The 25,771-nt window shown below is 52.3% G+C and overlaps 3 protein-coding genes across 17 annotated transcripts in view; 2 read left to right on the top strand and 1 right to left on the bottom strand.

Annotated features, from left to right (window-relative positions):
* Window positions 1-13,885, top strand: part of Vps35l (VPS35 endosomal protein sorting factor like) — a 108,065-nt gene extending 94,180 nt beyond the window's left edge. For 3 of the 4 annotated variants that reach the window (XM_013357874.4, XM_040277385.2, XM_040277384.2), the window contains 4 exons: window positions 1,549-1,714; window positions 8,873-8,991; window positions 13,057-13,159; window positions 13,593-13,885. In XM_013357874.4, coding sequence (XP_013213328.2) covers window positions 1,549-1,714; window positions 8,873-8,991; window positions 13,057-13,159; window positions 13,593-13,798 — 594 coding nt within the window. In that variant the 3' untranslated portion in view covers window positions 13,799-13,885. Of the gene's footprint in view, window positions 1-1,548; window positions 1,715-8,872; window positions 8,992-13,012; window positions 13,160-13,592 lie in introns of all 4 variants that reach the window. The other variant, XM_013357875.4, reaches the window with a different exon arrangement.
* Window positions 12,129-25,581, bottom strand: Knop1 (lysine rich nucleolar protein 1). 4 transcript variants are annotated; one of them, XM_078024285.1, is made up of 6 exons: window positions 25,431-25,581; window positions 21,883-22,808; window positions 20,094-20,162; window positions 18,265-18,345; window positions 18,025-18,105; window positions 15,501-15,631 (listed from the first exon to the last, which is right to left on the bottom strand). In XM_078024285.1, exons 1-5 carry the CDS (start codon window positions 25,579-25,581, stop codon window positions 18,052-18,054), a joined length of 1,281 nt encoding a protein of 426 aa, XP_077880411.1. In that variant the 3' UTR covers window positions 15,501-15,631; window positions 18,025-18,051. The 4 variants fall into 4 exon arrangements, with proteins under 4 accessions (XP_005323769.3, XP_021581108.2, XP_077880411.1 ...); XM_078024286.1 differs by having other exon boundaries at window positions 18,025-18,087; XM_005323712.5 differs by lacking the exon at window positions 18,025-18,105 and having other exon boundaries at window positions 12,129-15,631.
* The window catches only part of Iqck (IQ motif containing K), a 120,738-nt gene continuing 120,546 nt past the window's right edge, over window positions 25,580-25,771 (top strand). For all 9 annotated transcript variants that reach the window (XM_040277396.2, XM_013357877.4, XM_040277395.2 and 6 more), the window contains exon 1: window positions 25,580-25,766. In XM_040277396.2, the coding sequence (XP_040133330.2) occupies window positions 25,580-25,766 (187 nt within the window). The remainder of the gene's footprint in view (window positions 25,767-25,771) is intronic.

Genomic DNA, 25,771 nt, shown 5'->3' with positions numbered 1-25,771 from the left:
GAAGCTCACAGAAGTGGCTCCCTACGAACCTTGAATTCCACGTTACCCTTCGTTCCACCTCTTTGAAGGTGTGTGGAATGGTCCCCCATGAGGGGTTACAACATTTGGTTGAAAGTAAATTACTAGAACATTCAGATTGTTATTCCCAGGGCAGATCCTTAAACGTCTTGAACATCCTCACAGCAGGACAAAGTAGCCTAATTAGGAGCTGTGAGTAGAGGCGTGTGGCGCCAAGTTGCCTGTGGAGACCAACTGAGTGGAGCAGCCAGGGTGTAGTTCCATAGGTGTCAACCCTGCACAGAAGGCCGTCCCCACCCCAGGCACTGCCATGCTGCGCGAGTCCTGCCAGTCAGCCACTCTGCCCGGCTCAGCTCTTGCTGTGCTCCATACCTGCTTCAGGGTGGTTGACTGCAGGGGGTGGGGTGGGGGGACAGGGGACATGCCTCTGAAGACATTGCCCATGGTTAGCAATGTCTTCTGGAGCCAGACTGCTGGGTCTGCATGTACCATCAAAGTGACCTGGGGTCATGTGCCCTCCCTGCAGCTCACTTCCTGTCTGTGAAATTGGGGTTCACAGTGGTATCTTGAAGAGCTCCAGGAGCTGTTCTTATTTATTTTGTCCTGCTCTGTGCTGGGGAGACCAGCCTCTGGGAACTGTGTCCTCGGGCCAGCCTTCCTCCCAGCTTCCACCTGTTTACCAGTAGGAGGCACTGCTGAGATTGGAGGGCAAGGTTGGGGTATCCGTCCCCCCATGCTCATGGGCCATGCTTCTTGGCAGTGGCTCTGTTCTTCCACCAAAGGCCACATCTGTGCCACATGGCCTCCCCCAGCTGAGGCTGTGCAGGTCCAGCAATGCCACACCTGCCTCCCTCACCCTGAGGATGCGACCAGCAACCCCCACACCCCCTCCCCCTGACCCCCCTCCCAAGTGTCCAGACCCTGGGGCCTCTCCTTGGTTGCCAGCTCCCTGCACAGTGGCCCTGGTTTTCAGATAGAAACTCCTTCGTTCAGCCTTCCTCATTCAACCTGTTGAATGTGCCCCCTGTGTCCGGCTGGGCCCCAGGTGATGTGGCTGGATGGAGGGCGGGGTGGGCTGTGGTAGTGGGCTGCATGCGGGGACACTGGGCTGTATTCCTCGTGGGATGAGGCAGCTTTGGCAGTTCTGGGGAAGAGCCACGTGACCACACACCTTTTGGAACTGAATTGAACTTGTTCCCTATCATATCACGACCAAAAAATGATTCTGGAAACAGGCCGTTAAGTGACGGGTATGCTGCTTTCAGTTCCTTGGGCCTGAACGGGAGACTTCCCAGCTGGTTCCCAGGCAGCCATGTGCTGATCCATGGGGTGAATGACCCCCTGTCACCCTCTCTGTTTTGCTCAACCTGCTCTTGGGTGTCTCGGCCCACGTGAACTAACTGGCACATTAATCCCCCCACAGCTGCTGGGGGAGGGGCTTTGGGTGTCTGGGGTGTTGATTTGGTTTGGGTGTTTCCTTCCTTCCGCTTCGTACCTAGGCTTATTTATCCGGGTTCACCTCTCCACCAGGATCATCCTGAACACGGGGTCCTGTTTCTTGTTCGAGAGCTTCTCAATGTGATCCAAGACTACACCTGGGAGGACAGCAGCGATGACAAGATCCGCATCTACACTTGTGTCCTGCACCTGCTGTCCGCCATGAGCCAGGAGACATACCTGTACCACATCGACAAAGGTAGCAGGTTCCCCTCCCTAGCCACGCGGTCCTTGAAATTCAGGAAAGGCCATTTCAGTGTCTCCCTGACATCTCCCTGGTCTCTCATCTACCGTGTCCTCCTCGTCCAGGGCTTCACTGAATTTACCCATCTGGGACTTGCCTGAGTCAACTCACGAGTCCAGATTTCTGAGCCCCCTCCTGTCCCTTCTAAATAGAATCCCTAAGAAGAGACTCTGTTTAACAAGCACCTGAGATCATCTTGACCATCAGATGACGTTAGATGGGCGTGCTGTAGGATAACCTGATGGTGGCGACATGCGCACGGGGACCAGCTTCTCCCGGCCTGTTGCTCCCCGTCTGGGCAGGACCCTCGGGAGAGTGTGTGTAACCTGCACAGGTGATGCTGAGGCCCTGTGCGCCCTTAGTCCCAGGTGCTGAGGAGGAGACCCTTGTTCCCCACCTGCTTCTGGCCATCTTGAACTTGCTGGTACAGGTTTGGGAACGGCCTCCTTATGTCCAGGGCATAACAGAAAAGTCCTGATGCTGGACCCAAGTATCCTCCTGTTTGTCAGACGCTCAATTCCAAATTTTGGTTTCCAAAAAATAGCCCGATTGTTGAGTGCTTTGGCCTATGATTGTGAATGCTAAGGTTTTAAAAAAGTGTTGTTGTGCTTGGAAACTGCAGTGGACAAACTTGTGGTGCTAAGGGGGGCCTTCTGTGATGACCTCAGAGGCACTCTAGCTGGGATTGGGGGGCTGCTGATAGAAATGTAAAGATGGCTATGGTGACCAGAGCACCTAACTGCTGCCAGGCCCTGCGCCAGAGCCCCCAGGCCTCTCCTCCCTCAGTCTTCATGGTGCTGCCGTGAGGTGTTCTTGTCCCCTCTACATATGAACGAGGGGAGCCCCAGAGACATACGTGATCTGCTCTCAGGCTCCTGGCTAGGTAGCCATGGAGGTGAGTCCGCACCATACCCGGGGGCCTGTGTTACTCTGCTTCAGTTACACGGTAAGGAATTTTAGAATGACTGTAACGTTCCTACAAGAAACAGTGATGCTCAGTGAGTTACAGGAAGTGCACATGCCCAGGTACCCTCACCCAGATCAGAAAACAACACGACAAGCTCCCCTGGAGCCCCTGTGGCCGTTCCAGCCAGCACCACAGACCAGCACCACTCTCACTGCTGGCCTTACAAGTTAGTAGTTTTTGAGTCCCACGTAAATGACATCACTCTGCAAGCGTCCCTCAGTGTCTGATGTGCTAGGTGAAGCTTGTCGCACGAGCCTGCAGCTGCTCCTCTTTGCAGGACTGTAGCATTCTGCAGTACCGATGCACCATGGTTTCCCCCACCCTGTATGGTGGCTGCCTCCTGGTTCTTACGTGGGACCACTGTGTGTGATGCTGCTGTGGATGTCCTGGCACCACATGCCGTGGATGTTAGAGGACATTTCTCTTGGGTACACGCCTGGGATTGGGGTTGCTGGCTCATGGGTTTGCTTATTTCGACTTTGGTACAAACTACCTCAAGGTCTTCCAAAATGGGCAGTTGCCATTCCCACTGGCATCGAGGAGGGTTCCATTCATTCTGTTGATAGGGTCCTTTTCAGCTTAGCCATTTTGATGAGTGAATAAGGTTAAGCATCTTTTCTTGGATTTGTTTACATTTTTCTTCTCCCTTTTGTGACATCCGAAGAAAGCTCTGAACGACACAAGTTTTGGGGCCATGCGGGGCCTGTGTACCTGTTGAAAGCAGGCTGCACCCCGCCCTCTCACTCCCTTCCTTCAGTGGTTGTCCCAGGGTAGATGGCCAGGCCCAAGTGGCAAAGGGAGCAAGGCTGTACTCTACAGGCAGGAGTCTTGTTTTCTAGCTTTTTAAAGGTGCAAAGGGTGGATCTTCTTTCCCTCCTCCTCAGCCCAACTGTGTTTACTCTGGCTGCACAATCGTGACCTGACAAGTGTCTTAGTAGAAGAGAGACCCAGGAAGCCAGCAGGCTCTGCGGGGTTGGGGACTCTGTTCTCCCTGCTTCCCTCCCTGTTCTAGGCAGGCTTTTACACAACATTGACTCAATTTTTGAAAGATCATTTTTGCATCAACAAAGGATAACTTGGCTGCTTTCTTTGCAGATTAATAAAAAGAACATTCTGACATTACCTACAGCGGTAGCTCCAGTCCTTCGGGCCAGCTTGCAGGAGCGTGGGTGTGATGTAGAAATGAAGTCTGTTCCTGGACGCTGGGTGTCCGTTTGTGGAGCATTGTCGTTGCTATGAGTACACCCAGGTCTTCACTCTTCCACGTCACCCGCCAGGCTCTTACAGCGTTTGTGTTCATGATCCCTGGGTCAGAGATCATAGGCTATTCTTGGTGGCCATTTGCGAGGGACATTTCTCCCTCCCCTCCCCCAGAGCCGTGTCTGGACTCACAGCCTTATTCAACACCCTGCCCTGACCAGATTAATTCTGATTTGCAAACCCATCCTCTTCTCTCTCCCTGGTGACTGCCAGATGTTAGCACAGATAAACCCCCCTCCCCCGCTTTTTTTATTTTTTATTTTTTTAAACTCTAGTGAATTGCCTTCTGAGCCTCTCACTGATTCCACAGTCCATCCAAAGCCCAGATTTGTGGATCCCATGATCCCTGAACTGCGCCTGCTGCCACTCGGCACTCCCTGTATGCTTGCCTGCTTGTTGTCTATGTGGCCTGAGGGCTGTGTGCTCCTCTGCAGGGGCAACATCAGTTGCTCTTGTCCCCACTGCAACTCCAGTTCTTAGCTCAGGAGTTGGTGCAGAGCAGGCTCTTTCCGTAGATGCTGTGTGTGTGAGAGTGGCTGAACCACCTGCCCTGAACACACCCTGGCCCCTCCCTCTCCTCCAGAGCTGGGCTGATCAGAATTCGAGCAGACTCATCCCAGAGGGAGACTGGGAATTCACACCAGAACTATTCTGGTCCTCAGCAGCAAACATGAGAAATTTCTTCTTCAACTGCAGTTTTGCCACTCTGTAACTCCAACTCAGATTCTTCTGGTAGCTGCCTTCTTTCCAAGACAGCAGCTGAGCTCGGCAGTAACCCTGGGCTTACCCCGTAGCCCAGGCCAGTCACTCCCAAGAACATCATGAGTACCTGCTAAGGAAGCAGTCAGCCTGGAGGTCCCCAGGAGGGTCCCCCTGGATGACCAGAGCAGGATCAGATCATCTCTGCCTGCAGACAGAGGAGTTGAGGAGCAAGGAGGCCAGTGCGCGCTCATTCTTAGGCAGTGTGTCTACAGCTTGCCTTCGAATGGTTCAACCGAAAAAAATGGCCAGCCAGCCAGGACTGGCACACCAGAAGCCGAATGTTAAGGCTTGGTGATTCTCAGAAGCAGACAGATCCACTGCAGTGGGGTTTTTCTGCTATTCTATAGCCTTGACGTTTTTCAAAATAAAAAAGCTGGTGAACATCTGTTGTTCCTCAAATGTCAACTGGCAATGAACAGAAAGCGGCCCTGGAACTATTTGCCATCAGTTAGCTAACTGATGTGTGCTTACACCTGCCCGTTCCCCCAAAAGATTCAAGGAAGCTTCCAGGAAATACACAAGATAATGAAATGTAATTTTAAAAATTTAAATTAGTTCCTAGGAAATTATAAATTGGGAAATGTATATGTACTTGTTTATTTGCTATATGTAGGGGCTTTGCTATGTGTGCTGTTTGGTTCCTTTAATATATTGTAGCTCTTAGTAAATCTGTTTGGAGGGTATAGATCATGTGCTTTTATTGCCTCCATGGTACCACAAAGCATTCAAATTGGTGGACTTTTTTTGCTTCTCCTCTCATTACAATAACCACCAGCTTAAGGAGTATTACATATATGCATCTTTGAACATCTGTTGGCTTATTTTCTTAGGAAGACTTTTTTCTTATTGGTGAATCACAATCATACATAATAGTGGATTCATTGTTACATATTCATAAACAATATTTCTTAGGATAAATTTCTTGGGATGATTTTCCTAAGTCAGAAGAGCTAGACTTGTTAAGACTCTTTCCTTTTTCCTTTAACATTTTTTATTGATAAAAGGTGCATAACATAAAGCTGATTTGTGTACTTAGTAATTTTATCAAGTACATACACACTTACCATCACCATTATCCATTTCCAGAGTTTTTAATCTCAACTGAAATCCTGTACCAAGTATTAGCTCACCATTCCTCCCAGCTTCCGGCTCCTGGTGACCTCTGTTCTACTTTGTCAATATGAACCTGCCTGTTCCAGGAACCTCCTGTGAGAACTGTGAAGAGTTGTCCTTTTGTGTCCGGCGTATTGCCCTTAGCTATAGCCAGTGTCAGTTTCATTCCCTTTTAAGGCTGATTGATCTCATTGGATGTGCCACATTTTATTTATCCATTCATCTTTTGATACACTTGAGTTGTTTCCACCTTTTTTTGGTGGTGGTGGGGGTTACTAGGGATTGAACTCTGGGCCACTCAACCAATGAGCCACTCCCCAGCCCTATTTTGTGTTAGAGACAGGGTCTCACTGAGTTGCTTAGGGGCCTCGCTGTTGCTGAGTCTGGCTTTGAACTCTCGATCCTCCTACCTCAGCCTTCGGAGCCACTGGGATGACAGGCGTGTGCCACTTCACCTGTTTCCACCTTTTGGCCAGAGTGAATGTGAGCATTGGTGTTAAGAGTCCCAGCTTTCGGTTCCTGGGGGCATTTATCTGGGCTAGGAATTGCTGGTCCCATGGTAATTCTGTGATCAACTGAGGACTGAGATGCTTTCCACGGCAGCGTCACCCTGTTATAATCACCACCAGCCAAGCACAGGGTTCCAGTTTCTTCACTTTCTCACCAACGCTTGTTGTCCATGTTTTAACTTAATTTTTTTTAATTATAATCATCCTAATGGTATGTAGCAGTAGAGGAAATTCTTCAGCCTTTTCATAATAATTTCTCAACTATTACAATTCCACCAATAGTTTTCCCAGATTCTTTCAAACCTTTGTTCGTATAAATAATTTTTCTCTAAAAATTCTTCTCTGTGTGTGTGGGGGGGTGGGGCACTGGGGATTGAACTCTGGGGCACTTGACCACTGAGCCACATCCCCAGCCCTATTTTGTATTTTTTAAAATTTAGAGACAGAGTCTGAGTTGCTTAGTGCCTCATTTTTGCTGAAGCTAGTTTTGAACTTGTGATCCTCCTGCCTCAGCCTCCTGAGCCTCTAGGATTTACAGGTGTGTACCACCACGCTGGGCTAAAAAAGTTGTTCTCTGATTACTAATGAAGTTGATTTTTCTTTTTGAAATTTTTGGCTTATTCCTTATTTGGATTTTTTTTTTAAAGTTGCCTCTTTTTTTTCCCACTTAAATATTGTCCACATAAATGTATTTTTTATTCAGATGATTGAGGTATTTGCCAATTTTCCTATTAGGGTCACCTTAAAAGCTCAGAAGCCATCCCTGAACACTGTACTTTCCCTTTTTCTTTGTCCTCTTGGAGGGATCTGCTGGACATGAGCCATTTCTGTTGCTGGTAGCCAGCAGTCGGGTGACTTTCTCCGCAGACGCCTGCAGGTGGCTGGACCACAGCAGGACCACCCACCGCGGCTCCCTTTCAGCCTTGCCTTCTGCAAGTGAGACTGCACTTCTTCCCTGTCCAGCTTCACAGCCCTCCTGTGTTTCTTACATTGTCTCTCGTGAATGTGGGACAGAATCCTTCCCACGTTATCCTAAAAGTAATGAAATGAGGCAAGAAGAGCAGCACCCATTACAGTCCAGCAGAGAATCGCTGGCCACGCTTGGTTTATGCAGTGTCCCTGACCATGGAGCTGCAGCGTCCTTGGCACAGGGGCTGCACCGCGCCCTCCTAAGGCACAGGCATGGCTGCTAGTTTGTCGGATGTCCCCCATCTGGCACAGTGGCCTAAATCATAGGCTCCTGCCACACTGGAAGTAGCAGGAGCTGCCCCTGCACTTCCTCCTGACCACTGAGCCCTGCCCCGGCTCCAGAACTGCACAGCGCCGAGTGCCCACACTGACAGGCTGTGCTAGGAGAGCGCCGATTGCGCACCCTGGAGAGAAGGGGAGAAGCCCCCCGTGGGGAGGAAAGCATGAACTCCCGCAAGGCAGAGGCCGTGGTTCAATGTAGACTTCAGCTTTGTGGCCAGCTGGTGCCAAGCTGCCAGGAAGCAGGGCTGGGCTGGGCGTGGGTAGCTCGGGGGGGAGAGTGCTTAGCACGACCAAGGCCCTGGGCTCCATCTCCAGCCCCGCAAAAGAATGTGGTGTTTGCAGCAGGGGCCGACTGAATAGGTTCTGGTCTGTCCTGCAGAGGAACATGTTCAGCCATTACAAGGCTGAGCTGACACCAGGTAGCTCCAAGATTTATCAATAAGTGAAAAGCCAAAGTGCAGAACGGCTCACTGTGGCGTCTCTGCCCTTCCCTTACCCAGAGGAGACCGCGCCTTGCATGAAGGTGAGTGATGGGAAGGAGACAGGAGCCCACTCTCGGCTGTCCTTGGCTGCATGGGAGGGACAGTGGTTGTCACCAGAGGTGACCAAGCAGAGAGTGGAGGACTTTTTGGCAAGAGACATCGTCAAAGTGATGTGAGCTTTGAAAGAAGTTGACCTGGAGAACTTAATGGCAGTCAAGGTGCTTCTGGTTGTACCGACAAGGTGGGGGCTTACAGGGGACTGGCGGCACCATAGTGGCTGAGCCTGTGTCCCTTTGCTGACTTCCTAGTTAAGGGTCTTGGCTGGGACTGCCTCTGAGGCCATCCGTGAGGGGAGGTGACGCGCATCTCGTTCACGTGCAGCTTTTGAGGCTGTGCAGTGACATGGGTGAAGCCCTTAGTGGGCAGGCAGCTGCTGCCTCCCTCTCCACCCAAGGCCTGGAGCCAGGGTGACTTCCACACCCCCGGGACTGTGGCAACATTCTTCTCAAGGCCAAGTGCTTGTGATGCCCAAGGCCCATGGGAGAATTTGACCATTCCCATTTGCCCTGCCATGATTTGCTGCCATTTGCTGAAACCGTGTGACACTTGGCTGTTCCTCCTGCTGGCCACAGGCCTGGGTCGGTCTGGCTGCCTTTTTAAAAATTTCCTTTTGCCCACATGCTGGGGATCCAAGCAGCGCTCTGCACTGAACCCATTCCCCCGCCCCTCTCTCTCTCTCTGTCCCTGTCTCTCTGTCACGCCGGCCCAGTGGACTCCAACGACAGCCTGTACGGGGGAGACTCCAAGTTCCTGGCTGAGAACAACAAGCTGTGTGAGACTGTGATGGCCCAGATCCTGGAGCACCTGAAAACCCTGGCCAAGGACGAGGTAGGTTTCCCAGGAAGTTTGATGATGGAAGGGAAACCATTGTACCCAAGTTGTGTTCACACAAACACACTTCCTCTAGCACTCTAGGGCCTGCACGCCTGTCTTCTCTGCATGAACCGCGCCTACTCTGGGCTTCCCCTTCTTGTCATCCTGATCTGACACCTTCTGAGGCCCCCCTACCACGTAGCCAGCACCCACCTGCCCACCTGTGGACTGCCTCTGCTTCCACACCCCTGCCCCCCCCCACACACTTGAGGGGAGCTCTGTGGGAGCAGGGACCTGCTGTGCCAGGATGACCAGATGTCTCGGGTCTGACCTCTGGGTCTACCTGTCACTCATCTTACCATCCCTCACACAAGCCCAGGTGCTCCAGCAGGACGTGGTGAAGGACTAACTCCCACTCCGAGCTCTCCTGTATGCATACTGGCCTGACAGACGTTCTCACTAACCAAAAGGAAAACTGAGGCACAGGGAAGTTTGTTTATCCAGAAATCCCTGGGGTTCTGATAGGACAGGTCTAACCCACGCCCCAGGCCGTCCTCTTTACTCTCTGCCTTGCCCAGCTAAGGCCTGGCCACCTACCTTCAAGGAGTGGCGCGTGTCTCTAATGACAACAGGAGATGTTTCCAGCCTGGCATTACCCTTAAGTGTGATGTCGAGGGTTTGCGTGCTGGCTTCATTTCTCACAACCGTCCTCTAGAGGAGAAAACCGAGTCCTACAGCAATAGCTATGGGATTCCTCAAGGCAGTTTTCTGGAAGCCGTGCTCTTATCCATGAAATGAGTTGTTACCAGATGCTGTGGCCACTTTCAGAGCGTGTGTCCCTTGTCATCCACAAAGCAGATGATTGAGTTCAGCAGTTTCCATACAGTATGACCTCATCAGCTGCCTGGCTCCCTTCACAAGTTACACCCTTCACAAGTTACTGTGGCTTCTGCTTTTGCACCCTTGCTCCAGATGTGTGGATCCCACAAGCCCTGTCTCAGCCCAGCTGTGACACTTGGCTAGGTGCTTAGGCACTGACTAGTCTGTCATTGTGGTCAAGGTGGAGGCGCAGGAGTTGACAGCACCACAGAATCTGACCTGCTCTCTGGCCCACCCCTCGTCCTCCCCTGGATTGGCAGCCTGGCCCTGACCTTCCGCTCCCTGTGATTTTCCAAACCTTGGTCTTCTGCTCTGAGCTGCTCTGAGCTTTTATTCCCACCTAGATGTCGCCCGATGGCCCACTCCTGACCTCATCCTGCAGGAAAAACCTGTTGTCCCTTGCAACACCCCCTCCCCACATCTGAGAGGATTTTGGCTCCTCTATTCCCAGGGGCTTCCCACCCTCCTCCCCTCCCTCCCGCTGCCTTCCCAGAGTCTCTTTCCCAGGTTTTGCTCCTATACCCTTTTGAAGTTGTCCAGTTTGAAGAAAAAACAAGCTCAAACTGGATTTTCTTACTTCCAAGCTGTATGCAGTGACACTCCTGCCATGTCCTTTCCCAAACCACCAAAATATATAGCACACCTAAAACGCAGTCCCATCCCGCTACCTGCGGGGATTGGTTCCAGGACCTCATGAAGGTATCAGTCTTCAGATGCTGCTGTCCCTTGTGTAAGCTGCATAGTACTTGCATGTCACCTACACACGTCTTCCTATATTCTTCAATCCTTTCTAGATTACTTGTAATCTATAACAACATGTAAATGCCATGTAAATACCTTGTTAGGGTTCTCTAGAGGAACAGAATTAACAAGAAATATAAAAGGGGGACTTACAAGATTGGCTTACACAACCAGAAGCTGGGTAGTCCCCAGTGGCCCTCTGCAGGCTGGAGAGCTGGAGGGACCAGGAGCTGCGCAGTCCCAGAGACTGAAGCCCCAGAACAGGTGGGATCAAGTTGCTACCCTAGGCTGAGACCAAAGGCTTCTGGAGAATCACTGCAGAGTCCTCTTTGGAAGAGTGAAGAAGCCAGAGTCTGAGATCCTCAGACAATCACAGCAGCAATCAAGAACCAGTTTAAGAAGGAGCTTGCACCTGCTGCTGCTTCCTTGCTCTTCCAACTTTATTCCATCCAAGCCATCATCCTATAGGATGGTGCTGCCCACACTTAGGGAGGGTCTCCATTTCAGTAGCTACCCCACATGCCAGTCATTCCTAGACACACCCTCATTGACACACCCATAAGTCCATTAATCCTTGGTATTTCTTAATCTAATCAAGTTGACAATTCAAATTAGCCATCACTACCTGATTACTGTTCAGGGAACAACTACAGGAAAAAAATATACGTCTAGTACAGTGGCAATTTATTTTTCCTGAATGTTTTCCATCTGGGATAGGTTGGTTCCACCACTGCATGCCCTGTGGACCTGGCAAGGTGACTGGACTCACATCTTGGATTTCCATTCTCTCCAGAATATTTGAGCACTGCCTGAGGGGCCAGCCTGTTAGAAAAACCTCTATTGGGGGCTCTAAGTGCCTCAGGGCACCCCAGAGGGCCATCTCTAGGGAGGAAGGCAGGCAGAAGGGTCCCCTGCTGACCCCAAGGGCTCTGGGCTGCAGAGCCCAGAACTCCAGGCAAGTTCATGCAAGCGATGCCTTGGCTGTCTGAATAAATAACAGTGTTGGCACCCCACCTGGAAAACAGGTCTAACAAACCTGTATGAGAGGTTTGAGAGGGGCAATTCAGCCACCAAGAACTCTCCTCGCCTCTATGCAGAAGGGTGCCCTTTGTACCTTGCAGGAGAAGTGGGTACTACTTTACTTTCGGTTTATGCTAAACTAATTCTCTCCTTCCCACCACCATAGAATTCTTAATCTTTTCCCGATTTCTCAAAACCAGTTGCTGCCTCTGTCTTCTAGCCCAGTGACCTCTTAGCACAAGATGAGTCACACCCACAGGAGATTCTGCCATGTGGTTTGAAAATATTCCTTCACCCTCAGGAAGTGGGCTGGGTTTAATCAGTAGAAACAACCATGGCCCTGAAACCCACCCCAGCTCAGTGAAAATAAGCCCCAAACCATATATTTGGATAAAAGTAACATTTGACTTAGGCGAGTGAGTGAGCTGATGGCAAGGACTCTCAATTCTGAAAGAACAGCAAAGCTGGGCTGTTCCTGCAAACATCTGACATAAAAAGACACTCAAGGAAAATGTGTCTATGTGTGTGTTTATTAGAAAAATATGGGTAGACCAAACTGAAATTGAACACATCCTTTACCAATGCCACATAAAGTTCAGTAGGGACAACTCTCAGAATCCTCCAGTGGTCACCCCAGGAGCCAAGCCAAGCAGAGGCCCACTGTTGGAAACCCCAGTACCCTGGCACTGCTAGAATGCCTGCTTCCAGAATTGTCCCCCGTGGGCACGTGAAGGAGCCAGCCCCTTTTCTGTCTGGAGTCTTACGAAGTTGGCTGTGGTGGAGCCAGGAAGGCTGCCAGGCTCTCCCCACTTCCTGGAAGTGACAGTTCTCGCAGGAAAAGCAGCTTTCTCCTATCTCAAGCCTCTGGAGGACGGGGGTCAGCCTGGTCCAGCTGTAATACTGCTTATCCGAAGCCGGTCCTCCCAGGTCTCCAGTGATGTGACTTCAACAGACTGGTGTTAGAACCTTGAGAATTGAGCTCTGGGGGATAGAATCCTTATTGAGGAATTATGCAACAGCCAGCCAGGAAGATAATTTTTTAATTTCTTAAAAAATCTTCCCTTGCTATATTGAAATGTGGTTGAAAGGATCTTGGGAGACTCTTGGCGAGGTCTTTGTGTAGCCTGATTCATTTGGGGCAGGACCCGTGCAGGTGGCTTCTCCTTACCAAGGTGTCACCTCCTCTCCTGTTTGTTGGCTGGGGTACTATGGCATGATCCAGTCCTCCATTAGGCCCTTTGAGTCAGCTAAGCTGCTGACCATGATGCCCACCGTGGGCTCTGGCATGGGTAGGCTGATGGGGCAGAGTTGGCGAATGAACAAGGTCCTTGCTAGACCTGTCCTGAGCCCCAGTGCAAGGCTGTAACCATCTCCACCCTTCCCCCACACCCCCCAGGCCCTGAAGCGCCAGAGCTTGCTGGGCCTGTCTTTCTTCAACAGCATCATAGCCCACGGGGACCTGCGCAACAACAAGCTCAATCAGCTATCAGTCAACCTGTGGCACCTGGCACAAAGGCACGGCTGTGCAGACACCAGGACCATGGTAAGGCACTCACGGGCCGGCATCAGCACAGCGTCAGGGCTGGACCTAGACTGCCCGTCTCCCCTTTCAGAAGGGCACCGGGAGCTCAGGTTTTGGCACCAAAAAAAAGAAAAAAAGGTCCAGGCCTGAGAATTCCTAGTGTTAAAAGCATGAATTTATAGGCGGTAACTTTCAATTAAAAACCAACTCAAGTTTTTAATATGGGTGGTTTGTTTACTCCTTATAAAAACCTCATCCATTAAAATCTTCAGTCATTCCTGGTCACATACAAATCCTGAATTTTTTAGGGGCAATTCATGATGTAAGAAGTTTTACTTCCAAGACTCCGATTTCCCCCCACTGCTGTTCTCTATAAGCACACTGCCAGGCCACTAGAGAACTAGGCTGCCAGGAGAGTTAGGAACCAAAAATGAGACGATCTTTTTCTTCTTAGGTGAAGACTCTAGAATACATCAAGAAGCGAAGCAAACAGCCAGACATGAACCATCTGACCGAGCTGGCCCTGAGGCTCCCGCTGCAGACCAGGACCTAACCCAGTGCACCCTGGCAGCTCCCTCCCAGAGAGCAGCTGTATTGCCTGAAACTCCTGCCGGGATCCGAGTTTCCTTTTTACTTTCATTTACACACAGGTTGGCTTAAGCTTTGGCCTCTCCCCAGGTTATTCTGACAATGAAAATGAGGGAATCATCAGAGCATTAAAATCAAATCTCGTCCTCCGGGCAGCGAGCAGCCTCTCTCTTGCGCGTTTCTTTGCACAAGTGGCCTTTTGGTTCCTAAGTAAGCACCAGGGAGGCCCAAGTGGCCTTTAGGGAGTAACAAAGGGATGCGAGAACTTTCTTTCCTGGAATATGCTTCTGGTGTTTCATAAAATAACTTGGGAAAAGCAGTCCTCTGGGGGAGGGGGAGTATTAAGGATTGAGCCCAGGGGCACTTGACCACTACACTACATTCCCAGCCTTTTTCATTGAGACAGGGTTTTGCTACATTATTAAGGGCCTCAGATGCCGAGGTTACAGGTGTGCATTACGGCACCCACTCGGTGTACTGTACCCTCGAGTTAGAGAAGCACTAAAATCTGGAATTGAATGTGCCTAAAGCACCTCGGAAGACTTAGGAAAAGCATATATCACCATTTAATTCCTTTTCCTAAAGAAAACAGCTCAACTAGATTGTTGAAAAGATCAAAGGAGAAAGGTCAAGTATGAGATTTGCTTTGGCTTCACTGGAACATTCCTCCATTCAGATGCAGAATGCTACCAAGTGGAAAGAAGGCAGCACCTGTCACCCAGGTCATGGTACCTGGGGCTCTTTAGAACCCAAGCTGGAAGCCATGCCACAGCTGATGACACTTCCATGTCATGCTCTCGGGCCTGGGTCTCCACCACAGCAGTCACCCAGGATCTCTCTTTACGACCAAGGGAAATCATGAGCTGCATCCCTGGAAATGTGCCACTGGTTGACTGGCATGACTAATGCTCTCTAAGATGCCGTGTCCAAAATCCAGTGGATGGGCGCACAAGGACGTCAAATCCAACTCCGCACTTAGATGAAAAGACAGCAGCTGGGACAGAGGTGATCTCCCAGTAACACAGCCACATCTGCTTGGTGGCACCTCAGACACCTCTTTGCTTGTAGCTACTCTGTCGCGGGAAGGAAGATGAGCTTGCTCTTCATCAGGAATTCCATCCCTGTGTGAGATTTAGATGTTACAAAACTTCTGTTTCCTCCAATCTCAGTAAAGTCCCTGGATGGGGCATTCAGAGCACTAAGTGTGACTAAGGGCCTGGGGTACAAAAGTGCATGGCGACCCCCAGCGGCCTTATTACTTTATCCCTGAACCTCGGCTGCCTCTCATCTGTAGGAGGGATGATAGCACCTACTTCACAATCATGATTAAATACATTGGTGCAGGGATGCCACGTGCCTGGCCTGTGCTGCACCCTGACTCTGAGCCACTATCATTAACACAGGTGTTGCCCAACAGGATGGAAGCTTTGACAGACAGGCGGTTTCAGCCACTCACGCATTCACTTGGCTGCCAACTCATGAACTGTCCCCACCTGTCCGTCCAAGCCCATCGAGGACTGTTGGGTGGCTTGCATCTGCAAAAGTAAATAAGAAAAGCAATTTGGGCTGTTTGGGGAGCCAAGACGCTAGAGTTTAATCTTCCAACTTGACAGACTTGGAAGCGTTCCTGTCGATGTAGAAGACTCTGCTCGGGGTGGTGGGGAAGCCGAGGCCGGCCCCCCGGTTGTACTTCCAGCTCATGGCCCTGTCGTAGTCTTGCTGCAGGTTCTGCTGCAGGGTGTCCGCGGCCTTCTTGCTCATGGCCATGTTGGGCTTTCCAATCATGCTGGGCGGGCGACTGAAGGAAGGGGACAGATTCTTAAAGCCACCCATAAGTTTGAGAAATTTCAGTTTCTGCTCCTCGTTTTCAAAACCAGCAGTATCCCACTGGCCAAACTGGGTTCCCTGCATTAAAAGGAAAAAAGCCATCATTTTCCTTGAATGCGAAGGAGTCCCCCAACTCCTACTAGGACAGTTCTGCTGGTTCAAATGCCAGCTCGAGGGCCACTCAGCAGTTTCCTGCTGTTATTCCCGACAAGGATTCCATGGGGAATGCTGGGATGCTGATAAGGAGACGGAGGTCTGCCCCAGACCTGAAGCCACAAGCCACACTGTAACCTGGTGGAGTCCAACTCTGGCCCAGCCAGCAAGAGCCCTCTGTACACCTAGCTCTGCTCCCCCCACATGTGGGGAACAGCACAGCACAGCTCCCCTCTGCACAGGACACCTTATTTCACCTTGGGTTTTTTTGGGGGAGGTTGGGGGCACAAGGAATGGAGCCCAGGATGCTTTATCACTGAACTGTACCCCCAGCCCTCTTTATTCCATTTCTATTCTAGGTCAGGGTCTCACTAAATTGTCCAAGCTGGCCTCAAACCTGCCATCCTCCTGCCTCCGCATCCCAAGTCACTGGAATTATAGGCCTGAACCATATGCCCAGGGCATCTCCACCTTACCCACCCCTACTCCACACCCAGTCAGGCCTCGGCAGCTCATCCATCAGCCTACTGTTTTCAGTGGGAGGGGAGGGGAGCAACTGGGAACTGAAGAGTTTTTCTTCTGCGGCACTGCACTTTACAGCACCAAGGAGTGAGGCCCACAAAGAGTCACAAGGCCAAGTTAGAGGCTGAGCCAGCCCAGCATCTCGGGGGGTCCCAATTCCAGCCAGAGCATTCTACCATCTGTGCACAAATCCCCCACATGCACCAAAGTGCAAGACAGCCCCTCAAGACACCTCATGGGAGACACAAGAAACCCAACTCCCCAACTTTCAAATCATGTGGCCCCAGGCTAAAGCCCCACCTGGTCCAGTCACCTACCCTAAGCCTCAGTGTCCTTATTTACCATCTCAAGGGGCTTTGGTGAAACTTAAAAAGATTTTATACCAGAAATGTAGTGCACGGCTCTTGGCCCGCCGTCAGTCTCCCCCACCAAAACACTGACCTGGAACTGTCTACCTGCCAGCCCAGTGCTCATTTCCACCTCGGCTCTGGGAGAACAATCAGAACCAGCTGTCGTTACAGTGGCTCTGAGTGAACTGGTGACCCGTCCTCCCTGCTACATGGTGGCCAGGTGCAGGAATGAGTGCTGTCTCCCTGGCCTGCGATTTCTAGAGCGGGGCTGCTGGTGACCCCTCCTACCGGGGTCTGAGGAGAGCTCATCAGCAGGTGGATGGCCTGCCTTGAGAGGCCCACGGCCAGCAGACCCCAGCCCAGGATGACACCCCGTTTCTTGTCCCCGTAGTCAGGGTGTCCTGCTCAGCTCAACAGGATGGAGGATCCAAGCACAGCAAAAGAAAGAGCGGAAAGCCCTATTCCACGACCGTAAGGCTAGGCCAAGTCCCAGGTAAGCTTCCTGCTCAGAGACTCAACAAAGTGGTGGAGTCAGTAAGCGACCACAGGTGTTCAGATTCACAGCAGCCCCTCCTGCCGTTGCAGCCTGAAGGCTAAAGACAGCAAGAGAGCAGCCTGCCCCAGCACCTAGGTCCCTCTGCCCCAGTCCAGCCTGTTACGGAGTCCCCCTATCCCTCCTCCTCTGCACCCTCCTCAGGTGAGCAGGCCAAGCCCTCTGATGGACCCCTCCCCGGGGGGAATGCCCCCCAGAGCTCCCCCTGCAGCAGCTCACTGTAAGCACCCCACTATTATCTGAGCCACTGAAGCTGGCCTGGTGGGCAGGCACACTGTGTCCCAACCACCATGCCACCTGGCTGGCCTTCACTACACCGTGGCCCACCTTTGGGCTCTGCACTCACTGTTGTCTTCTCAGGGCTGGTGCCTCCATACCACTAGCTACGTCACCTTCCCAAGCCACCTCCTCACCTCACCCTATCCAGTGCAGTGCCAACCCCACCTCACCTTGGTTTTCTCCCTGGCACTACAACCCAGGACGACCACTCTTTCCTGTTTCCCTACCACCCCTGCACCCCCACCAGCCAGTGAGCACGATGAAGGGTCACGTGTGCCCTGGGCTGCCTCTGCCAACACCTGGCACACTGAGGATCCTGGTAACAGGAAGCAATGATTCAGCTGAGTGACAGGGCATGGAGAGGAGGGACCCAGCAAGGCTGAGCTCACTCACCCCAGCAGCCTGGCTTCATGGTCCCCGCAGTGTCCTTCCGTCTGTCCTAGCTTCTCAGGCCACTCTGGCAATTTCCCATCCAACCTGGATCTCAATCGGAGAGACCTGCCACCTCCCACCCCGCCCCCGCCTTCTGCGCAGCTCCCAGCAGCCCTCCCAGGACACCACCGACTACTGCCAAGTTTGCCCGGAGTTCTCCACCATCCAGTCACCCGGCTCACTCGCCCAGAGCAGGACACGGCTTTACTTCACACGGCCAGCTCCCCGGGAGAAGGCCAGCTCCCCTGGAGAAGGCAAGCATCCTTTACAAAGGAAGGAAAATGGCTAGGACAGCTCGGTGGAGAGCGCCTGGGGCTGCCTGGGGCCTGGATGAACAGTCCCCCCTCCATGCCCCAGGCTGAGCAGCAAGGGCTGGAGTGTGAACACCAAGCCCACCTCACACACTCTGGCATTAAACTTACCGTCCAGTTCCCGCCGGCTTCAGAAGCTTCCGTCTTGCCAGACTCGCGATCGATCTCTTCCTGCAAGGCCTTTCGCCTCACCTGAGCAAGGAGGGAAACCAAGTTTTGATTTGACCTAAAAACTCAGACAGATGGAGCCAGGCAGTGGAGGGTGCGGCAGGCAGCAAGCTCCACTCTCTAGAGATCAGGGGACAGTTCTGCATCCCCTCTAGACCTGGGGCTGCAGTCCTGATGCACAGGCCTTCCCTACCCCCCTGGACAGGGTCTCCCGAGAATGACTTTTCCTACAAACAGACACTCATCCACCTTCCCAGCCATTCTGGGAGGGAACTTTCCTAACAGCGATGCCAAGGCCCTGTTGTCCTGTGATGATGGCACCATTTTCTAGACAGATGGAGGCTGTGTGCAGAATAAGGCAGAGCCTAGTTTGAATCCCTGAACTGCCATCAACCAGCCGTCTGGCTTGGGTGGGTCACCTAACTTTTCTGAATACTTGCCAATTTATCAACCAAGAAGACAACATCAGCTCCTTTAGAGGGTAAGTGGGAGAAACACCCAGGTGGAGGAGAGTTGGACACACAGTAGGTACCTCTCATACACGTGTGGTAGGATGACTCAAGGCCTCCCCTGGACTAAGGACAACCCTGCTGTTCAGTATAGAAGCTTCCAGGGCCTTTAAGGTTCAGGTTTGACATCAGGTCCCCCAATTTTTGGCCCCTCCTCCCTTCTGATCCATAAAGGCTGTGAAATGAGATGACCTTTTCTATCATATAAAACTAAAACAACAGACAAAGTCCCAGCTATAAGGATGAGAGAAGATGAAGGTGCATCCTCTGGGGAAACCGTGCTGCAGCTGTGGGTGATGGTGAAAGTTGCACATCTACCAAACCTGAAAGCCGGTCCAGTCAGGATACACTAAAGGAGCAGTGTGTGTACAGGGCACGAGTCCACGTAACTTTAAAATCACACGTATAAACGACAAGGGAAAAACCTGGCAGGGTACATGAAAGGGAAACTGACAGTAGGTGGAAAGACTTCAGGTCATTCCCTCAAACATGCTGTCCTCCCAGTTTTAAATGTAAAGAACTAGTATGGGAAACAGAGGGAAGGTGCAGGTTCACTGAGGTAGAGCCAAGTGGCTAGAAACTCCCTTAAGAATGGTGTTCAGCAGGCACAGATGAACACAAAGCAAAAGGCCTGTGAATGAAGTGACTGCTTCGCTGCTCTGAGGTCCAGATCTTGCCACGCTCCCAAGGTTGGGCTGGGGCTCATCAGTCAAGGCCCACTGCTGCCCTCTGCGTGGTCCCCAGCCCCACTCCAGCAGCTCCAGCAGCGATGGCTCTGGCCTTGGCCCCAATGAGCCCAGAGAAAGCACCTGCAGGGTCTGGGGAGCTGCTCTGCAGGAGCCGGTGTTCTGGCCACGCCCTACATGGAGGCCCTGGCAAGTCACCTCATTGCTCCTTGCTCCTCTCTGCCTCACCACAAGGTCATAGCTCCAGGGAGTGCCCCAGCACCAACCAGCCCTGGTGCTCTCCCGTCTCTCCTGAGAGGCCTCCCCAGACTCGATGCACTTCTAAATGCTCCCTTAGTTTCTCCTCTCCTAGGTCAAGGGGCCACAGAAGAGGACTGCTCCATCCCCCCGTCACCCGCTGCCTGCCTGGAGCACTGAGGCAGCACACAGCAACTGCATGAAGTGGGGAGGGGCACACACAGAGGAGGCCACGTAGCCTTTGGAGACCCTGGTGCCTCTGAGAAGAGGGTCTTGTGACCTGTGCTCCTAGGGGGTGGCAGAAGGCAGCAGGAGGGCCCCAGGGAGAACAGAGCCGTACCTGGTCTATGTGCGCCTCGTCCATGTTGCCCTTCTTTTCCAGCACCACCTCCAAGTCTGTGTCGGGTTCCTGCGCGAGAGGGCAGAGGTGGGCAGGTTCAGGTGCATGGTGAATGGTCTCTGCCCAGCAGCCAGCTGGGTGAGGTCACAGCAGAGTTCAAGAGAGATCCCAGACCATGGCGCCACGGGGGCCCCTGCCTCCCTGACGGCACTTCACAGTCAACAAAGCCCTGCCCCTCCTCTCTCTGCCAAAATTCTCCTCCCAAAATGGTGGGCATTAAGCTACGTGACAGTGAAACTGAGGCTCAGAAAGGTCAAGTGAGGCTCAGGGACAGGCTGATTCCAGCCAGGTCTCCTGACAGCCAGCTGAGTGTGCAGCCTCCTCACGAGCCCTCCCTCAGGGACACCAAACCAGCAAGAACAGGGCAGGTGCAGGCCCGGCTGACAGCAGAGAGGGCTGCAGGAGCCTGGGTATGCGGACTGGCTGTGGGGCCCTGCCAGTACTCTGGCTGCTTCAACCACCCAGTTCTGTCCTCCACAATGCCACCTGAGCCTTTTCTACCTGTTCCCCGCCCTCACCCCAGCTCCACTGATACTGAAACTCAGGTGCACTTTAAAATCTCAATGGAGGGCATGTCCTCTTCCCTCAACCCCCTAAGGGGTCCCATCTGGTTCACACCAGAGTCTAGACTCCTGAGGCCTCTAGGGACCCCTGTACCTGGCCTCTGCCCACCTCCACCATGCCACTGCTCCACTCGCCACGTGGGGCCTCTGCAGGGAGGCAGAGGTCCACACAGGCCTGCCCTGACTCCCTCTAGCCAGGCCCCTGGGGGATCCAGGGCTTGCCCACTACCTCGATCCTTCTGTCACAACTGCCAGCACACGTGTGCTGACCCAGGGATGACCCCACTCAGGTCACCCCGACTGCACCTGGTAGGCACGCGCACACCTGCCGACTCAGCAGGCTACTGTGAGAGGCAGCATCCATGGGCGGATGCTAAACAGAGGGGACACCTTTCTCGGGGCTCCTGGGGAATGGGACTCATATATAACAGGGGCTGGCTCCAGGCCTGTAGGATTCCTCCTAGACCCAAGTTTCTAGATAAAGATGACAGCAAAAGGAGCCTGATGGATGAGAGCACAGCGGGAGAAATCCACCCACCCAAGCTTCCTCCCGCAGGCCCCCAGCCTGACCCGGCAAGCGGAGTGTGGGCCTCAGATGTGTAAGGGTCAGCTCCAGACGGTCCCCAGGTCAGGCCACCACTAGGGAAGTGCTCATCACAACTACTTGAGGGCCACAGGGGACAGCCACTCTGAAGTCACCATGAAAGTCTTATCCTCATGGAAGACAGTCATTTCTTGGCTTTCAATGACAATGGCTTCTAAGACATGATACCCTGGTGGATTCTGGAAAGAGACCCACATCAGAACTAGCCAATCTGCACCAGTTGAATGACTTCAGACAAGGCCTTCAACTCCCTTGGGCCTCAGTTTCCGTGTCTATTAAATGGGGATGACCCGCACAGCTGACCCACCAGACAGGTGAGAAGGTGACAGGGTTAACACGCCGAGGCACTAGCACTAGGACACTTCCTTTGGAGGTGGCGGAACTACTAGGGTGAAAGCCTAGTTAATGGAATCCTCTTGCAGGAGGCAGGGGTTGGGGAAGAGGAAGTGCCAAAGCATAAGTACCCTTCCATGTGCAAAAGTGCACACAGGTACACACACACGCTCTCTCCCAGTTGCATGTTACCCTCCCAGTGCACAGTCCACTTCTGAAGGAAACCTACCTCCTTCCAGGGGCCTTTTGCTACCCCACTCTCTTTCCTCTTCTTCTTCTTCCTTTTCAGAGTCAGCTCCTCTACGACTGGCTGCTCTGCCTTCTTCTTGGACTTCACCTTCTTCTTCACTGGGGATAAAGGGCCATCTCCTATTGGAATGTATTCTTGGACATCAACTGAGACCGGCTTCTTCTTCCTCCCTTTCCTAGGGCTGCTCTCTGTGGCCCTGGGGAGTGTGGAGTGGCCCAGCAGGGCATCTCCTTCCTGATGGATTTTCTTTTTCTTCTTCAGCTTTGCGCTGCTTTCTCTGGGGCTCCCCTGCTTCCGTTTCTGCCCTGAGGCTGCCTGCTCCTGGACCTCGTTCTCCAGGGAGCCCGCATAGGGGGCATCTCCAGCCTCGTAGAGCCACGGGTCCTGGCTGGAGAAGGCTGCAATGTCCTCGGACTTTTTCCCCTTCTTGTGTTTTCTGAGCTTCTTCCCAACTCTGGTCACCTCCTCACCGTTTCTGGTGTCTTGGGAGGTCTTTGTCACTGAGCCATGGGACGGGATGAGCGATGAAGACTTCCTCTTCTTTTTCTTCTCCTTGCTGAAGGACTCCGAGCGGCCAAGGGCTTGCTTCTTGCAGCGGCTGGGTGAGGCCTCTGTCCGTCTGGCACTCAGCCTGGGCTCCGAATCCAGCTGCTCCTCGAAAAGGGTGCCGGGGCCCTTCTTTTTCTTTTTTTTCTTCACTAGAGGCACCTCATGCGCTTGCGCCTGGCCCACGTTCTTAGAGGGGGATGCAGCCCTAACAGGAGAAGCATCAACAAAATAATCGTCACAGCTTAAAACTGAGTAGTGAGTGCCTGGCTCTTTGACCACCTTCTTCTTTTTCTTCTTTTTCTTTTTCTCTGGGACCCCAAGACCCAGGTCAACTTTATGGGTCTTGGTGATCATTCCTTAAAAAAAAAAAAAAAAAAAGTACAAGTTATATCACCACATCCAGCGGCTGTGGTTCAATACTAAGTTCTGCACAAACCATGTGTCTGAGTGGGTGGTCTGAAATGACTGTGAACAAGGAAATGGCCAGGATTCATTTGGAGCAAAGAGAGATCTATTAGAAGTAGCAGAAGTTTTCATTTAGATAGGCCTAGGTTCAAATCTAAATTGCTGCCACTTTGAACCAACCCCCTAACTTCTCTGAGCCTGTTTCCTCATATGGAAAATGGGATGGGGCATGCAACCTCCTTCCTCAAATGGATATTAGAGAAAACAAATGAGATAATCCATGCAAAGTGCTTAGAATATTGTCAGTCCCTTTTTCTAACACGTTTCCTTTAACCTCTGGTCATTCATTCAACAAATACTTACAGAAAACCTATCTTGGGCCAGCCCCAGAGGGTACAAGTGTTATCAAGTCAGAAAGCTGCCCACAGGGACATACCTTTTGCTGAATGGAGACAGAAATCCTGAAAAGTGGTCAACCCCTCCTGCTGAATCCCACCAGAGGCAATAAACACAGCTCCTACTCTGGGTTATCTAAACAGCCCAAATTCATTTCTGAACTTAAAAGCGAACATTCCCCCTTCCACTCTTGTTAACTATACCCTCCTAATTGCCTTCCACATGGCACAGTGAGAGGAGGAGCCCAGTTAGAACTCTAATAAACCAGAAGCTGTTCAAGGTAGGAACCACATCCTGCTTTAAGTCTGTTTCACTGTTTTGGGTTTTTTTTTGGAGGGGGGAGGGGGTACCAGGGACTGAACTCAGAGGCACTCTGAGTTCAGAGTGACCACTGAGCCCCAGCCCTATTTTCTGTATTTTATTTAGAGACAGGGTCTCACTGAGTTGCTTAGCGCTTTGCCATTGCAAGGCTGGCTTTGAACTTGTGATCCTCCTGCCTCAGCCTCCCAAGCAATTGGTATTACATGCGTGTGCCATCATGCCGGGGACTGTTTCACTGTTTTTTAATTTCAAAATGATCGCCAATATTTAATGATTGGCAATGACACAGCTACCAAGAATGTCTACCTTTTCTTAGACAAATGAAAGTCTCTGTGAGAAGGGATTAAGACTCTTAAAACACTTTAATTTCCACCTGGGCTACTTCTCTGGCTCCAGGCACCAGACTAGTTCCTGCACAGGAGCTAGGAGAAAAGGAGACATTCAGAGAATCTAGAAACAAAATATCTCCTTGTAGGTTTGGCTGGTCAGAGAGAAAACCCCGCAGCACTCCTTGGCTTCAGAGCTGGAGGGTTCAAACTGGACTCAACCCACACTTAGCAGCCTCAAAAAGCCAGGCCAGGCCTGAGCTATATCTCAGGTACATTCATTACACCATCCAGTAGCACCTGGAGAGGCAGGTGCTCATTTATTGTTCTTGGCCCCATTTCCTGGTGTATTCCCAGAGCCTATCTCAGGCAGACAGCAGGTGTTCAATAAATAGTCAACAAATGAATGCTAGAAATACAGATAAAAGACAAAACATCAGCCATCAAAAGCAGCGGGTTTGGAAGAGGCATAACAATAATACACAAGAGAAAGGACAGTGGTGAGGACTGCAAGATGGATTTACTACCAGTTGTCAAGAAAGATTCTGGGGAACAGCGGCAACTTGGGCAACTTAAGGAAATGATGTCAGCCTCTGAGACAAAGGAAGCAATGGCAGGATGGCTGGCAGCTGGAGGAAACAGGCTAGCATGAACAGATGCCTTGAGATATCCAAGTGGAGATGTTCGCTGGACATACAGACACAGGGTCTGAGGCTCAGGGTGACTGCACTGGTCACGGGTAACGTGAACAGGACCATATGGTTGGCAATCAAGACTGGAACATCATGAGCCTAAGAGCTGAAGATAAACAGGTGGGCGGAGGAGGTGCAAACCTGAAGTGGGTGGAGTCAAGCCCACATGGCTCCCTGATGGAGGAGTGGTCAAAGGAGCTAGTAAAAATAAATAAGCCACCAGGACTTAGATGGGCTTCTCTCCCATCTCTGCCATCCAGAGCTATGCAGGATCCTCCTCCTCGGCCTTCCGACCCCAGACGTATGCACTCTTGCAGTCAGAAGGGAAGAGGAAACGAACCATACGGTGCATCTTCTGCAAACGCTTTCTACAAAAGCGCTTTTAAGCGTCCGCCAGAGTCTCCTAAGGACTGAAGTGACTCTCCCACCTCACAGGCGTTGGCGACCTAGTTCACCCGTCCAACGTTTTAAATTCAGCAAGTGGCAAAACAGGGATTCGAACCCAGACCGCAAGACCCCAGAGCCCGAGCACCAACCAACACCCCACTCCCACCGTAGACTCACTAGCACGACGCAGGCGAGCCAAAGGGGGGGGCGCTCCCTCCAAAGCCCCGCGGGGTCAAAGCTTCTGCTTAAGCACGCAGCGACGGCCTCCGCGGGGTCCGCGGCTCGGTTTCAAGGCGGGAGAACTTCCTGAACGCGGCGGCGCACACAAGCAGCTGGGGGCGGGACTTGGGGTGCAGGATCCTGCTCCCCGACCTCTTCTCGGTCGCGGGAACCCTCAGGCCCAAACTCCACACCCCCCGCGGCCCGCCGGCACCGCACGCCCCGCACTTACCTGCAGGCCAAACCTCCCCGCCTCCACGTGAGGACCAGCGCCGCCGTGACCCGGAAGTCAATTTCGAGTCGCTGGTCCATCCCCGCGAGTTCCGGCCCCTTCCGGTTCGCGGCCGCTCGGTGAACGCCGTTGTCTTGGAAACCGCAGCCATGGCGGCGTCGCGGCAGACCTCAAGCCGCAGCGTTCAGCGCATGGAGCCTAGCGGCTCCGCCGAATCGTCTGTCGCCACCCGGACACCAGTGCCCACCTTGTCGTCCCCGTCCCCGGAGCTGCCTGTCTCGCCGGGGCAGGTGGCCGAGCTATCGGGCAAAAACCTGTGGGAGCAGATCTGCGAGGGTAGG

This window comes from Ictidomys tridecemlineatus, chromosome 10 (assembly GCF_052094955.1).
Source record: "Ictidomys tridecemlineatus isolate mIctTri1 chromosome 10, mIctTri1.hap1, whole genome shotgun sequence".
Lineage (NCBI taxonomy): Eukaryota > Metazoa > Chordata > Mammalia > Rodentia > Sciuridae > Ictidomys > Ictidomys tridecemlineatus.
The sequence above is the reverse complement of the archived record's forward strand: the minus strand, read 5'-3'. Positions and strand labels throughout refer to the sequence as shown.